This window comes from Sciurus carolinensis, chromosome 1 (genome assembly GCF_902686445.1).
Source record: "Sciurus carolinensis chromosome 1, mSciCar1.2, whole genome shotgun sequence".
Taxonomy (NCBI): domain Eukaryota; kingdom Metazoa; phylum Chordata; class Mammalia; order Rodentia; family Sciuridae; genus Sciurus; species Sciurus carolinensis.
Window position 1 is genome coordinate 192,986,692 of NC_062213.1, and position 14,414 is coordinate 193,001,105.

A 14,414-nucleotide genomic window follows, 5' to 3' on the forward strand; every position below is an offset into this window, starting at 1 on the left:
TCTACCTATTTGAGCTCCTTTAGTCTCCTTCCTACTTGTTTTGTTTGTTTCTTTGTTTGGTACCAGGGATTGAACCCAGGGGTGCTTAGTCACTGAGTCTCATTCTCAACCCCTTTTTATGTTTTATTTAGAGACAGGGTCTCGCTAGGTTGCCCAGGGCCTTGCTAAGTTGCTGAGGCTGGCTTTGAATTTGAGATCCTCCTGCCTCAGCCTCCCCTAGCTGTGTGTGTGTGCGCACACACACACACACACACACACACACACACATCTAAAGATTGGAGAATAACAATAAATACCCATTTGCCCACCACTAATTTGAAAAATAGAACCTCTGAGCCAGGGATGTCGCTCATTGGTAGAGTGCTTCCCTAGCGTGTACGAGGCCCTGAGTTCCATCCCAAGCACCACACATACACAAAAAATCATTCGAATGTCACTGACAGCCTTAAGACCCTTCGTGATTACATCCCCACATCCTTTCCCCTCCAGCGGTGACCCATGTCTATTTATCACTGGCTTTTCCTTATGGTTTTGACACATATATTTCTTCTCTGAAGCAGTCTGTTTCTTCTTTTTGTGATGCTAGAGATGGAACCAGGAAGGAGGAGAAGCTACATCCCCAGTCCTTTTTCTTTTTTGAGATAGGGTCTCACTAAATTGCTGAGGCTGGCCTCTTGTAATCCTCCTGCCTCAGCCTCCCGAGTTACTGGGATTATGGGAGTGTACTACCACACCCTGATCGAAAGCTGTTCACCTACCTGCAGGGTGAAGATGGCTCTCACTGTCTCGTGTGTCTTCTGTCTTATTATTTGAAGTGTGACTGGAGAGAGATGGTTGCTTATAGAGCTGAGCAGTCTGTCTCCAAAGGTGGCAGCATTCTGGGCAAGCCCCCCCCCTCCCCCTTTTGCTCGGGATGGGGAAGGACAGCAGCAGGAAAGGAGGGGCTGCCTCAGAATCCTGCTGCTTCCTGCAAAGCTCTGGCCCAAGTGTCCTCACCAAGGCCATCCACTCTGCTCCTGTCCTTCTTCCCAGGATGTCACCACGGGTGGGCTTACCTGCCAGCCTCTCAGGCTCTCTGAGCCCACGCCTTTTGCTGCAGTGAGCTCACTGGAATGCCTGCAGCCCATGACCGCATGAGTCTGTGGCAGGCGCAGCCACCCCGTGGGAAATGCCGGCTCACTCACCCAGGCTGTCTGGAGGGAAGAAAATTCCAAACAGTCCACTGCCCTTCACATTTTCCATGTCAACCAAAGTGGGAGGGAAAAACAGCCAGGGGATTTGGAGAGGAGTGTGGGGTGGTGGAGGGGAGGGGGACCATCGCTGTCTAGTCACCACGGGAACCCAGACCTATTCCTTGAGGCTTTTCTCCCTGACTTACCACACTGTGTGGAGAAAGGCAAAACTTCGAGAGCTCAGGACCCAGTTCTTCCATTTCCAGCTGGGTGGCTTTGGGCAGGTGACATCACCTCCCTGAGCATCCATTGGCCCATTTGTAAGTCGGGGCCATGTTGCCCACTTGATAGGCTGGGTGACTCTTCACCCCAGGACTAGCTCAGTGCCTGGACCATCTCAAGAGCTCCACAAAAAACGTAATACTTTCAAATTTGGGGATGTTTTGGAGCTGATAGCTTAGAATTCGTTTTCTTAGATCGAAGCTCTACTCCTTCTCCAGGCAGGTGTATTTTTAAGGGGAAGCACCCACAAGATTGAGAAGTGGGAGAGAATATCACCTTGCAGGTTTAGCTTCTTACTGCTTTCAATCAATCACTCGGAACAGACGGACCTTCCTAACAAAGCCCTGAGCCCAGCTGCGGAAGCGGGTGCAATAGTAATGCTCCTTGACCTCACTCAGCTCTTTACGGGGTACCCAGGACGGGCCTTGCCAGGATCGAGGAAAGCTCCCAACAACCCTGGGAGGCAGGTGGGGTGGCCACTGTTTGGCCACTGTCCAGGGGAAGAAACCTGAGACTCAGAAAGGGGAAGGGATTTGCCCAAGGCTGCACAGTTGAGTCTGGAGAGCAGCGATTAGAGCCAGGCTGGCCCAGTTCACGCCCTGTGCCCTGCTGCCTCCCCAGCCCTGCACCAGCGGGGTCCTGAGTCTCAGCTCCTTTGGCCTCTGCTCTCTACGCTTCAGCTAGCATGCTCATTTGACCAGACCTGGCACTTTCTGACCTCTGGGCCTTTGCTCTTGCCCCTTTAGCTACCAGGAATGTCAACCTGCCCAACTCTTGACTACTAAACTCTTCCCCTGAACTTAGCCAGGAAAAGATGCCATCCTTAAGAATGAGGTGAGGGGACTGGGGTTGTGGCTCAGTGGTGGAGCACTTGCCTGGCACGTGTGAGGCACTGGGTTCCATCCTCAGCACCGCATAGAAATAAATAAATAAATAAAAGAAAGGTATTGTGTCTAAAAAAATAAAAAACAAATGAAAAAAAAAGAAAGAAAGAAAGAAAGAAGGAGGTGAGGCTGGACATGGTGGCGCACGACTGTAATCCCAGCGGCTCAGGAGGCTGAGGCAGGAGGATCGCAAGTTCAAGGCAGCCTGGGCAACTTAGGGAGACTCTGTCTAAAAATAAAAAAGAAAAAGAACTGGAAATGTAGCTCAGTGGTAAAGTGCCTCTGTGTTCAATCCCCATTCTCAGGGGGAAAAAAAGAAGGGAGAAAAAAATGATGCATGGGAGTGAGTGATGGATGAATGTTTGAGATACGTTAAACTGAAAAATATACAAAATATGAAACAAATTCATTCATAATCCTAATGATCACATATTTTCAAGTATGTGTATATAAATTCTGCATTGCCAGCTCCATCCCAGGATCCTTGAAGATATATATCTGCCTCCCCTGTCAGTCTATGAATGTCCCAGGGCAGGACCTCTTTGCCCAGTTGATCTGCAAGAAATAAAAATGAAACATAGGGATTCCTGGTGAAGTTGTAGTAGTCCACACTAAGCAGACAGGAGGTAGTGGGGGTTTGGATGGGGGTCTTGGTGTGCTTCTTGCCGACCCCATCGCGCCCAGAGGCTACGTGCTGGGCCCAGGAGACTTCAGCTGGGACCCTGCCAGAGATGGACCTGCATTGATTGCCCTCTGGCCTGACCCCTAAGCCCCAAGAGCTGCAAGGCCTGCCCAGCATCCCAAGTACATAAACCCAGGAATCAGAAGCACACAGAGGAGGCATGAAAATTAGTTTTCATGATTTTTTTTTTTTGTGGACAAATTTCCAGTTTCCATTGAAAAACTCAAATATAGATGGGCATGGTGGCACATGCCTGTAAACCCAGTGGCTTGGGAGGCAGAGGCAAGAGGATCACAAGTTCAAGGCCAGCCTCAGCAACTTAGTGAGACTCTGTCTCAAAATAAAAAAATTTAAAAAGGTGGGGGGATCCCTAGTAATTAGAGAAATGCAAATTAAAACCAACCTAAGATTTCATCTAACTCCAATTAGAATGGCTATTATTAAGAACACAAGCAATAATAAGTGTTGGTGTGGATGTGGGGGAAAAGGCACACTCATACATTGCTGGTGGAGTTGCAAATTGGTGCAGCCACTCTGGAAACGGTATGGAGATTCCTCAGAAAACTTGGAATGGACCCACCATTTGACCCAGCTATCCCACTCCTTGGTTTATACCCAAAGGACTTAAAATCAGCATACTACAGTGATGCAGCCACATCAGTGTTCATAGTAGCTCAATTCACAATAGCTAGATTGTGGAACCAACCTAGATTCCCCTTCAACTGATGAATGGATAAAGAAACTGTAGTATATATACACAATGGAATGCTATTCAGCCGTAAAAAAGAATAAAATTATGGCATTTGCTGGTAAATGGATGAAGTTGGAAAATATCATGTTAAGTGAAATAGGCCAAGTCCAAAAAACCAAAGGCCGAGTGTTTTCTCCGATAAGTGCGTGACAATATATAATGGGGGGAGTGTCGGGGGGAAGAGAAGAATGAAGGAACTTTAGATGGTGTAGAGGAAAAAGGGGTTGGAGGGGGTGGGGCACAGAAAGATAGTAGAATGAAATAGTATTACCCTATGTATATGTATGATTACATGAATGGTGTGAATCTACATTGTGTACAACCATAGAAATGAAAAGTTGTACCCCATTTGTGTATAGTGAACCAAAATGCAGTCTGTAAAAATAAAAAAGATTTTAATAAAAAAAATTAGGTGGGGGGGATGTAGCTAAGTGGTAAAGCACTCCTGGGTTAAATCCCTAGTACCCAACCCCCCAAAAAAACAAGCCAAATTTTTTTTCTGGAATTGAACTTCCACCACAAAAAAGCTCTCAGGGATTTAAATGTTTACAGTTAATTTCTTTGCTTAACAAAAAAGCATTTTGTTGTTTTTTGGTTTGTTTGTTTAAGGGTCATTCAGGCTCCTCCAGAAAATTTGGAAAATTCAAATGAATATTAAAAAAGTCACCCCCCACACACACACATACTCCCTAGAGAAATACCTTGTAGCAATCTGGTGTTTTTTCTGGTGGCCTTCATTTCTCTCCTTGTCCCAGTTTTGTTTGGTTTGTTTCCATTGCTGAATAAACAGAGCTGGTGTTTTCTGAGTCTTTCTGATTCATGATTTACAGAACTGACTTCACCTACTTGCAAGAAGCCTGTGATACTTCAGCTGCTGTGGTACCTTGTCCCCTGTGGGAATCCTGGGGGTGGGCACATCTCGCTCCCCTGTGCTCTGACTCCTCTGAGAAGGCACTTTCAGGGCACGGCTGCCAGCATCGGGCAGTATTCTTTCTGTCTTAGAATTTCAGCCTCCAGAACGGTCTTTCTAGAACCTAACTTTTTACTCGTTTCTTTTTTAGAGCCCAGAGCTCCTGAACGTGTGGCTTTGTTGATGAGCCGACAGTGATCCGTTCGTTTCGCCTTTCCCAGCTCCTCATTCTTCTGTCCTGGTAACCAGAATGTTTTGTTTGTTCAAGCTCCAAACATTCAGTGGAACTGGAACCAAAGCTAAGCGCCCCTCATGATGTGTCAAGATCAACCTGTGGGAACTGAGCCGTTGATTCCACTGCCTCTCTGACTCAGCTGGTGCTTCTTTTTGCATCTAGTTTTAAAAACTCCTGGAAGCAACCTGATACTCAGAATCTTCTCTGATTAGGGATGGGAAAATTTTAAAGTTCTCATTAAGTACATTGATGTCTCCATCTTTGAAAAGAGCCCAGAGCCTTGCCCACACTTCTGTGAGACCCTGAGACCCTGATCATTGTCTAACAAGGTCAGCCTGTGTCCACTGGGCTGCACCATCTGCTGGGCAAGGTTCCAGAATGGCGAGACAGCTCCGGATTCATCTGTTTTAGGAAAGACCTATAAACTACCAGCTGGGAGTCAATTTGGTCTTCTTTCTTTATTTTTTGGTACAGGGGATTGAACCCAAGGGCGCTCAACCACTGAGCCACACCCCCAGCCCTTTTTATTTTTTATTTTGAGACAGGGTCTCATTCAGTTGCTTAGGGCCTCACTAAGTTACTGAGGCTGGCTCTGAACTGGCGATCCTCCTGCCTCAGCCTCCCAAGCTGCTGGGATTACAGGGGTGCCCCACTGCACCTGGCCTGGAGTTCTAGCCAAGTCTACAGGTCCTTGCCCCGTGGTCTGTTCCGACGTGCGGCTCCCACCAGCGTGAAGCCAAAAGATGACCTTGCTCTGTAGGCTGGACGCGTGTGAAAGAAGGAGCCCTGTGTGTGGAAGTGTGAGGGAAGAGACAGCCACCTAGCATGTCCCCACCAAACCAGTCCGTAGAAGGCCTTGCCCAGGAGGCCTCCAACAAGTCCCTGAACACTACGGAAATCCCGGAGGCCTGGGATCCCGGGGCCCTACTGGCGCTCAAGATCTCCCTTGCTGTGGCCCTCTCCATCATCACGCTGGCCACCCTCCTCTCCAACGCCTTTGTCCTCACCACCATCCTACTCACCAGGAAGCTCCACACCCCGGCCAACTATCTCATTGGCTCCCTGGCCACCACCGACCTCCTGGTTTCCATCTTGGTCATGCCCATCAGCATCGCCTATACCATCACCCGCACCTGGAACTTCGGCCAAATCCTGTGTGACATCTGGGTGTCTTCTGACATCACGTGCTGCACGGCCTCCATCCTGCATCTCTGTGTCATCGCCCTGGACAGGTACTGGGCCATCACCGACGCCCTGGAGTACAGTAAGCGCCGGACGGCGGGCCACGCGGCTGCCATGATCGCCGTGGTCTGGGCCATCTCCATCTGCATCTCCATCCCGCCGCTCTTCTGGCGGCAGGCCACGGCGCACGGGGAGGTGTCCGACTGCCTGGTGAACACGTCCCAGATCTCCTACACCATCTACTCCACCTGCGGGGCCTTCTACATCCCGTCGCTCTTGCTCATCATCCTGTACGGCCGGATCTACGTGGCCGCCAGGAACCGCATCCTGAATCCGCCCGCGCTGCACGGCAAGCGCTTCACCACGGCGCAGCTCATCACCGGCTCGGCCGGCTCCTCGCTCTGCTCGCTCAGCCCCGGCCTCCACGAGGGCTCGCCCTCGGCCGGCTCCCCTCTCTTCTTCCACCACGTGAAAATCAAGCTGGCCGGTAGTGTCCTGGAACGCAAGAGGATTTCTGCGGCCCGGGAGAGGAAAGCCACCAAGACCCTGGGGGTCATCCTGGGGGCCTTTATCGTCTGCTGGCTGCCCTTCTTCGTGGTGTCCCTGGTCCTCCCCATCTGCAGGGATTCCTGCTGGATCCACCCGGCCCTCTTTGACTTCTTCACCTGGCTAGGCTATTTAAACTCCCTCATCAATCCCATCATCTACACCGTGTTCAACGAAGACTTCCGGCAAGCATTTCAGAAAGTTGTCCACTTCCGGAGGGCCTCCGAGGCTCATTAGGTGGCCACTCTTGTTATCTTTTGTGTCCCATAGCCCCGGCTGGGATTGTCTTTTTTTTTTTTTTTTTTTTTTCTGGGACCTGGGTTGATTCATGATCTCTTGGGTCTTGGATCAATCAACAGAATTATTCTGTGTTCTGTTCCTGGTGTCTTGATTCCTGAGCCCCCCAAAGCTGGGGCCACCATGTGAAAGGAGAGAGGACTGAAGACTTTTCTTAACATAATATTTTCATGGTTCTTCTGGGGTGAAAAAAATACATGACCCACAGGATTCAGGTGAGAAACTCTCTGAATCTATAGAAAAAGACCCTGGGCTCACAGAGAAAGGCTTTCTGGTCTACCTGAGATTTGTGCGGGGCTCGGAGGAGGATGGATAAGATTAATGACCTGAATTGAAAGAGAATTTGGAGTCAGGCTGGAGGCGTCTCCATCCCCTGGAGCATCTTTATTAGAAAAAAATTCTCAGGCTGGGTGTGGTGGTCCACCCCTCTAGACCCAGGCACTTGGGAGGCTGAGGCAGGAGGATCACAAGTTCAAATCCAACCTCAGCAATTTTAGCGAGGCCCTGAGCTACTTAGTGAGACCCTATCTGAAAAAAAAATTTTTTTAAAGGGCTGGGGATGTGACTCAGTGGTAAAGTACACCTGGGTTCAATTCCCACTACCAAAAAAGAAAATGATACCCAGGAATTTATTCCACCACATCCTCCTTTCTCTGCCATCCATGAGGAGTCCAATGACATAGAGTGACTTGGAGAAAAATTCAGAAGGTAGGGACAGGGGATTGGAATGGTTGGGACTGGATTGACAACAATATCCCTGTACCACGTTAACATTCTGAGGTAAAACCCCTGGTCACTCCTCTCATGCAGATTGACCAGCATTGAACCCACCACCATGCTCTCAGTGGAACCGCATTCTCTTTTATTTTCTGGATTATTTTTTTACATCCTAGTCTCAATAGAGATCTTAAGACGTCGAGTCTTATCAAATAAAGAGCATGAGACATCATGATCCGTCGAGTCATTGGATAATTCTTCCCACTCTGGTTATAGAAGCTCTCAGCTCAATTCAGTTTCCAGCATTTACTGAGCACCTCCCACATGCCAGGCCCTGTGTGCTGGTCTTGGTATTTGGTCTATGAGTCTCGTAGCAGTGAGCATCAGTATGGCGTGACAATTAAGAACTCCGAACCTGGGACTGGGGATGTAGCTCAGTGGTACAGCACTGCCTAGCATGTGTGAGGTCCTGGGTCCAATTCTCGGTACAGGCGTGTACACACACCCACATACACCCCTCAGGATCTGATGCCTCAGTTCAAATCCAAGTGCTGCCAATTTCTAACTGTTTGAACCTGGACCTGTTTCTTAATCCCTCTTTACCTCATTTTCCTTAACTAAAATAGGAATAATAATAGGTATGTTGCATAAATTAATATGGTGCTTGGCGTGAGAGTGCTTATCATTTTAGAGACCTAGGAATTGATCTACTCAAGGTCAAGCAGCAATGAAAGACAACCACTGCTGTTTGTTAAATGTCCATAATGCTCCCTGCATCCATTTTCTCATGTATACTACCTTCTCCTTTTATGGATGCTCTGAAGAAACTGTGGTTAGGGAAGGTTTGATAAAGACAGCACTTGAGCAGACTCCCCAGAGACGAGCCCTGTGCGGCAGGTGGGGAGAGGGGCAGTGCAAAGGAAGCCAGAGCAGAGCTTGGGAGGTCCGTCATGCTTGGCGGAGTCTCTGGACCCCGGGAGAAGAGTGAGAGCAAGAACATGGGACATCGGGAAAGGGGGCGCAGGCCTGGTGGGGAGCAGGTGTCTGCCCAGAGGAGTCTTGTGCTGGCCTGAAGTTATGCTAGACAGGTCACAGTGTGTCCCTGGACCATCTGTGCCAGAATCACCCACAAAGCTTGTTGACACTGGATCCCTGGTCCCTCCTTGACCCCCTGAATCAGAACCTCTGGCATGAGGCCCAAGAGCCTGCTGTTGATTGACTGATTTTTGAGGCGGGGTCTTGCTGTGTTCCCCAGGCTGGCCTGGAACTCCTGGGCTCAAGCCATCCTCCCACCTCAACCTCTCAGGTAGCTGGACCACAGGCACATGCCACCATGTCCACTAGGAGTCTGCTTTTCAAATAGGCCTCTCCCACTTCCTGAACTAGGTGACATCTATGCCCCTAAAGTTTGGGAACCACCGAGTTAGTGTGTTGGCCACCCTGAGGCCACAGACACCTCTCAGCACACTCTTCTCTGTACCTGGCCTGCCCTTCCCTACCTTCCTCTAAGGCTTGCTGGTCCCTTCCGTTCTGCTTTGGGTCACCCTCCTGATCTGAGAAAGATCAGGAATTCAGAGACTAGACAGGATAGCTCAGTGCCAAAGGGCACCACTTGGATGTCAGGCTTACCTGGAATTGCATCCCAGTTCTGGCGCTTACCAGCCTTGTGACCTGGGGCACAGTGCTTCAGTTTTTTCATCTATTAAATGAGATTGTCAGTATCTAACCCATTGGACTTTTATGAGGATTAAATGAGGTAGTAGTTGCAAAGTACTTTGTACAGTAAAATGTCACCTGTTACTGTTTGAGAACTTTGAGCCAATTATAAAAGAAGCTCAAATGTCACCTCCTTAGAAACTCTTCCTGACTAGTCCAAAGGTTGGAAAAACAGCTTTATCAAGATATAATTCACATGCCATACAGTCCACGAACTTGAAGTGCATTTAATGAGCTGGGTGTGGTAGTGCACACCTATAATCCCAGTGACCTGGGAGGCTGAGGCAGATTGAAAGTTCGAGGCCAGCCTCAGCAACTTAGTGAGCCCCTAAGCAACTTAGCAAGATCCTGTTTTTAAAGGAAGAATTTAAAAAGGGCTGGAGGTGTGGCTCAGTGGTTAAGAGCCCCTGGGTTCAATCCCCAGTACTAAAAATAAATAAATAAATAAATAAAAAGTGCATTTAATCGCTGTTAGTGAGTTCACAGAGTTGTGCAACCATTGTTACAATTATTGGTAGAACATTTTCACCAGTCATAAAGAAACCCTGCTCCCCTCAGCTGTCACCCCCTGCCCTCCGCACCCCTGGCCCCAGCAGTCACTCACCTACTTCCCATCTCTGTAGATGTTCCTGTGCTGGACATTTCCTACAAATGGACTCCTACAGTGAATGATTTATTTTTATTTTTATTTTTTGCAGTTCTGGGGTTTGAACCCAGGACCTTGTGCTTGCAAGGCAAGCACTCTACCAACTGAGCAATATCCCCAGCCCCAGTGAATGATTTTTGTCTAGTCTTTTACACATGTGGTTCATCCACATGTTAGTATTATATTTCTTGTTAGTGCCATAAAGTATTCCACTGTATGGTCATACCACATTTTATTTACCATTCATCAATTATGGACATTTGAGTTGTTTCCACTTTTTGGCCGTTATAAACAAGGCTGTGAACATTCATGTACAAGTTTTCATGTGGACATAAGTTTTTGTTCTCTTGGGTATCTGCCTAGGAGTGGAATTGCTGGGACATACAACTCTGTTTGTCCTTCTGGAGAAATGCCAGACTGTTTTCCAAGGTGTCTACACCAATTTGCTTTCCCATTAGCAGTAAGTAAGGATTCTAATTTGTCACATCCTTACTGGCACTTGTTATCTTTTTTTTTTTTTTTTTTGTACTGGGGATTGAATTCAAGGGCACTTCACCACTGAGCTACATCCCTAGCCTTTTTTTTTTTTTTAAATATATTTTTAGATGTAGATAGATCTTTATTTATTTATTTATTTATTTATTTATATGCGGTGATGAGACTTGAACCCAGTGCTTCGCACATGCTAGGCAAGTGCTCTACCACTGAGCCACAACCCCAGCCCTATCCGCAGCCCCTTTTGACTTTTATTTTGAGACAGGGTCCTGCTAAGTTGCCCAGGCTGGCCTCAAACTTGTGACCTTCCTGCCTCAGCCTCCCAAGTCACTGAGTTTACAGATATGTACCACTGTACCTGGCTTGTTTTTAGCGATTTAAGAGAAGATGTCTGGCCCTCGGGCTGGAGCCTCACATATCACGAGACCGGTGTCAGGTAGAACTGGGCCAGGCGGGTGGGAGGCAAGAGGCTGGTGTGGCTGGGGGACCCGGGTGTTCCAAAGGAGTCGGCTGGGCTGGCCCCTTAGCCTGTGCTCAGCTCACTCTGTCCTTCAGCTACCTGCCCTCCTGCAGGCCCTACACGGCGAGCGTCTCAGGCGGGGGATGTTCTGATCTTGGTCTTTATGACCACAAAGCTGCCAGTTCGACTCTCACATCTGGAGAGCTGCACTCATTAGGCCACGTGAAGGTCAATTAGAAATTAAGTCTGGGGCTGGGGAGATAGCTCAGTCGGTAGAGTGCTTGCCTTGCAAGCACAAAGCCCTGGGTTCGATCCCCAGCACCGCAAAAAAAAAAAAAAAAAAAAAAAAAAAAAAAGAAAGAAAGAAAAAGAAATTAAGTGTGTGGGATCGGGGATGTGGCCCAGGGGCAAAGTGCTGCCTGGCATGTGTAAGGCCCTGGGTTGCATCCCCAGTACTGCACACACACACAAAAACCCTCCCAAAACTTGTTTCCCATTGACCATAGAGGAAGCCGTGTTGGGGGCCTTTCTCCCCCCAGCTCTGCATCCCTGTGATGCTCCTCTGCTTTCACACCTAGTCACAGACACACAGGAAGTTTGCTCTGATGACGCTGGGGTAGTGGAGCACAGGACTCTGCTCTTATGCAGACCTGCAGGGTACCCACCTCACAGCCAGTTCGAGTCCTGATCACAGAAAAAATTATATCTATATCTATATCTATATATCTGTATTCTTGTTTTTCTCTTCTTCTTTGAGATGGGCTCTCACTATGTTGCCTAGGCTGGCCTTGAACTCCTGGGCTCAAGTGATCCCCCTGCCTCAACCTCCTAGAAGTAACTGGGTGCACAGTCCTGTGCTCAGCTTCCCAAGCCAGTTGAAATGGCAGTGGGGCCAGGCATGGTGGGGCACACCTGTAATCCCAGCAACTTGGGAGGCTGAGGCAGGAGGATCACAAGTTCCAGGTCAACCTGAGCAACTTAGCAAGACCCTGTCTCAAAATAAAAAATAAGAAGGGATGGGGATGTGGTAAAGACTCTCTGGGTTCAATCCCCAGTACCCCCAAATAATAAAGAAATAGCAGTGGGCTGCGGCTTCCAGGGTGTGAGTCCTGAAGTTTGAATCTCTGGGCACTACTGACATGGAAGAGTGCCTTCAGCCCCTGTGCTTCCACCACAGTCTCTCGCAGCACGGCCTCTCTGCCCTGTGACCCCCCGGCAGACTCAGCCCTGCTGGGACTCTCATCGATCTTTGTACTCTTAGTACCTGGAACATAGCCAGCATTTATTGAGCTCTGACTGGGTTCCCAGGTATGCCCTAAGCATTTTATGAGCATTAACCTGCACGAAGCTGGTCCTTTTATTAACTCTCCAGATGAGGAACTGGAAGCCCCAGCAGATCAATAATTTCCTGTGTCTCACTGATAGTAAGTGGAGAAGCCAGAATTCCGCCAGACAGTTGTACCCCAGAATCTATGCTTTCCACCCCAGAGGATGTGACCAGGGCCGTGAGGGGCAGGGGAGGAAGCGTAGGCTTGTGAATCAGTCTGACGGAGCTGTCTGTCCCACTGTGTCCATCGGCTTAAAGTCTGTCTGCCTCAGTTTGCTCTTCTGGCCCATGTGGCTAGCAATAGTGCCAGCCTCACCGGGCAGCTGGGACTGGGACTGTACCCGACACTGCAGCCTTCCCAACTGAACGTGACTAAGCCGCAGTTTACTCACGAGGAACTAATTAATTTAAAAACCAAACAAACACTGTGTAACCATGCAGACCACAAAACAAGTCTGTGAGCCAGGGTTGGCCCTTGGGCTACCAGTTGGCACCCTCTGCTATTGGCTAATGTCTGCCCTCCATATGGCCACGATCACTCATGGAGCTCACAGTTCATCTGGGGACCAAAGTGCATGAAACAGGTTAAAACCAGACTGTCTCTCTCCACCATGTCTGGCCTGGGCCCCACCCCCTCAGTTCCCTCTGGTGCTGTTCCAGTTCATCTTCCTGTTAAAGGAAGGTGGCTTGCAGGGACTGTTCTGTTTGCAGTCACTGGGGAAACCAAATGCAAGCAGTCCCCTCATCTGGGGGTCTTAGTATATTTACTCGCTTTACCAGGACTCCTGCATTTTGCTTCCAAGGGCAGGGGCAGAAGTCCCTGACATGGAGGATGGCAATCAGGAAGGACCTTCAGGATCATCCAGGACAACCCCAATCAGATCATATGCAGCAGCTCATGCTTTTCAACTGCTTACCCTCCCCCATCCCCCAACAACTTTGAGTAGCAAGAACTGCTATGGTCTCCATTTTACAGATGGGTAGAATGAGACTCAGAATGGCTACTAATCTACTCAAGGTATCCCTGCAACTGAAGAGCAAAGCCAGGATTCATGTCTGAGCAGTGGAACCCAAGAGTCAGCACCCCTACTGTCCACTTACACCATTTAGCCACTCAGGCACCGACTGCTTGACTCCCCAGCATTCCCACCAAATGTCCTTGAACCTCTGTCCACACTCTATTATTTAACCACAGTTAACCCGGAACTACCCAAGCACTAGGTTTTGCACTAGGCACTATTCCCCTGCCCCCTGCTGGCCCATGGTATGGGGTATTGAGCATAGGGCCCTCTGCTACTGAGCTACATCCCCAGTTCTTTTTATTTTGAGACAGGGTCTTGCTAAGTTTCCCAGGCTGGCCATGAACTTGTGGTCCTTCTGCCTCAGCCTCCCAAGGCTCTGGGATTAAAGGCAAGAGTCCCCACAACTGGCTGCACTGGGCATTTTAAAAATATTGTAAGGGATTGAACCCAGGGTTACTCTACCACTGAGCTACATCCCCAGCCCTTTTAATTTTTCTTTTTTTTAAATTTTGAGACAGGGTCTCACTAAATTAAACAGGCTGATCTTGAATTTGTGATCTTCCTGCATCATCCTCCCAAGTAGCTAGGATTACAGATGTGAACCACTGTGCCCAGCTTAAATATGCTTTCTCTATATATTTTTCCTCACAACAGTCCTGAGTGGCCCATGTTATACCCATTTTATGCATGAGAAAACTGGGGCTTACAGTGGTGAAGGAAATTGCCAAGGTTACAGAGCTATAGGAGACAGGCTGAGATTAAATGCAGGTCTGTTGTTTATCCTGTTCAGGCTAAAGCTCCCCTTGCTTTGAGAAGAAGGAAAATCTCTCTCCCTGAAGGACAGTCCTTGGCACCTAGTTTTTCAAGCCCTTTTCCCAGGTGCTCTCTTCAGATATTTCAATGTGGACACATATACCCCTTGAGTCTCTTTTATATTAAAGTCAATATTCTGGCTCCTTCAACTGTTCCCCATAAAAAGTAACTTTGAAGTCCCCCTCCGCCATCTTGTTCATCCTACTATGAATGAGTTATGCTTCCTCCATGTCCCATTCAGAGTTCTGGTCTGAAAATGGAACACAGTACTCCAGAC

General features: G+C 48.6%; 1 protein-coding gene across 1 annotated transcript; it reads left to right on the forward strand.

Annotated features, from left to right (window-relative positions):
- Window positions 1–5,609: 5,609 nt before the first annotated feature.
- Window positions 5,610–6,911, forward strand: Htr1d (5-hydroxytryptamine receptor 1D). The gene has a single exon (XM_047519189.1). It carries the CDS (start codon window positions 5,742–5,744, stop codon window positions 6,879–6,881), a length of 1,140 nt encoding a protein of 379 aa, XP_047375145.1. The 5' UTR covers window positions 5,610–5,741; the 3' UTR covers window positions 6,882–6,911.
- The last annotated feature ends 7,503 nt before the right edge of the window (window positions 6,912–14,414 follow it).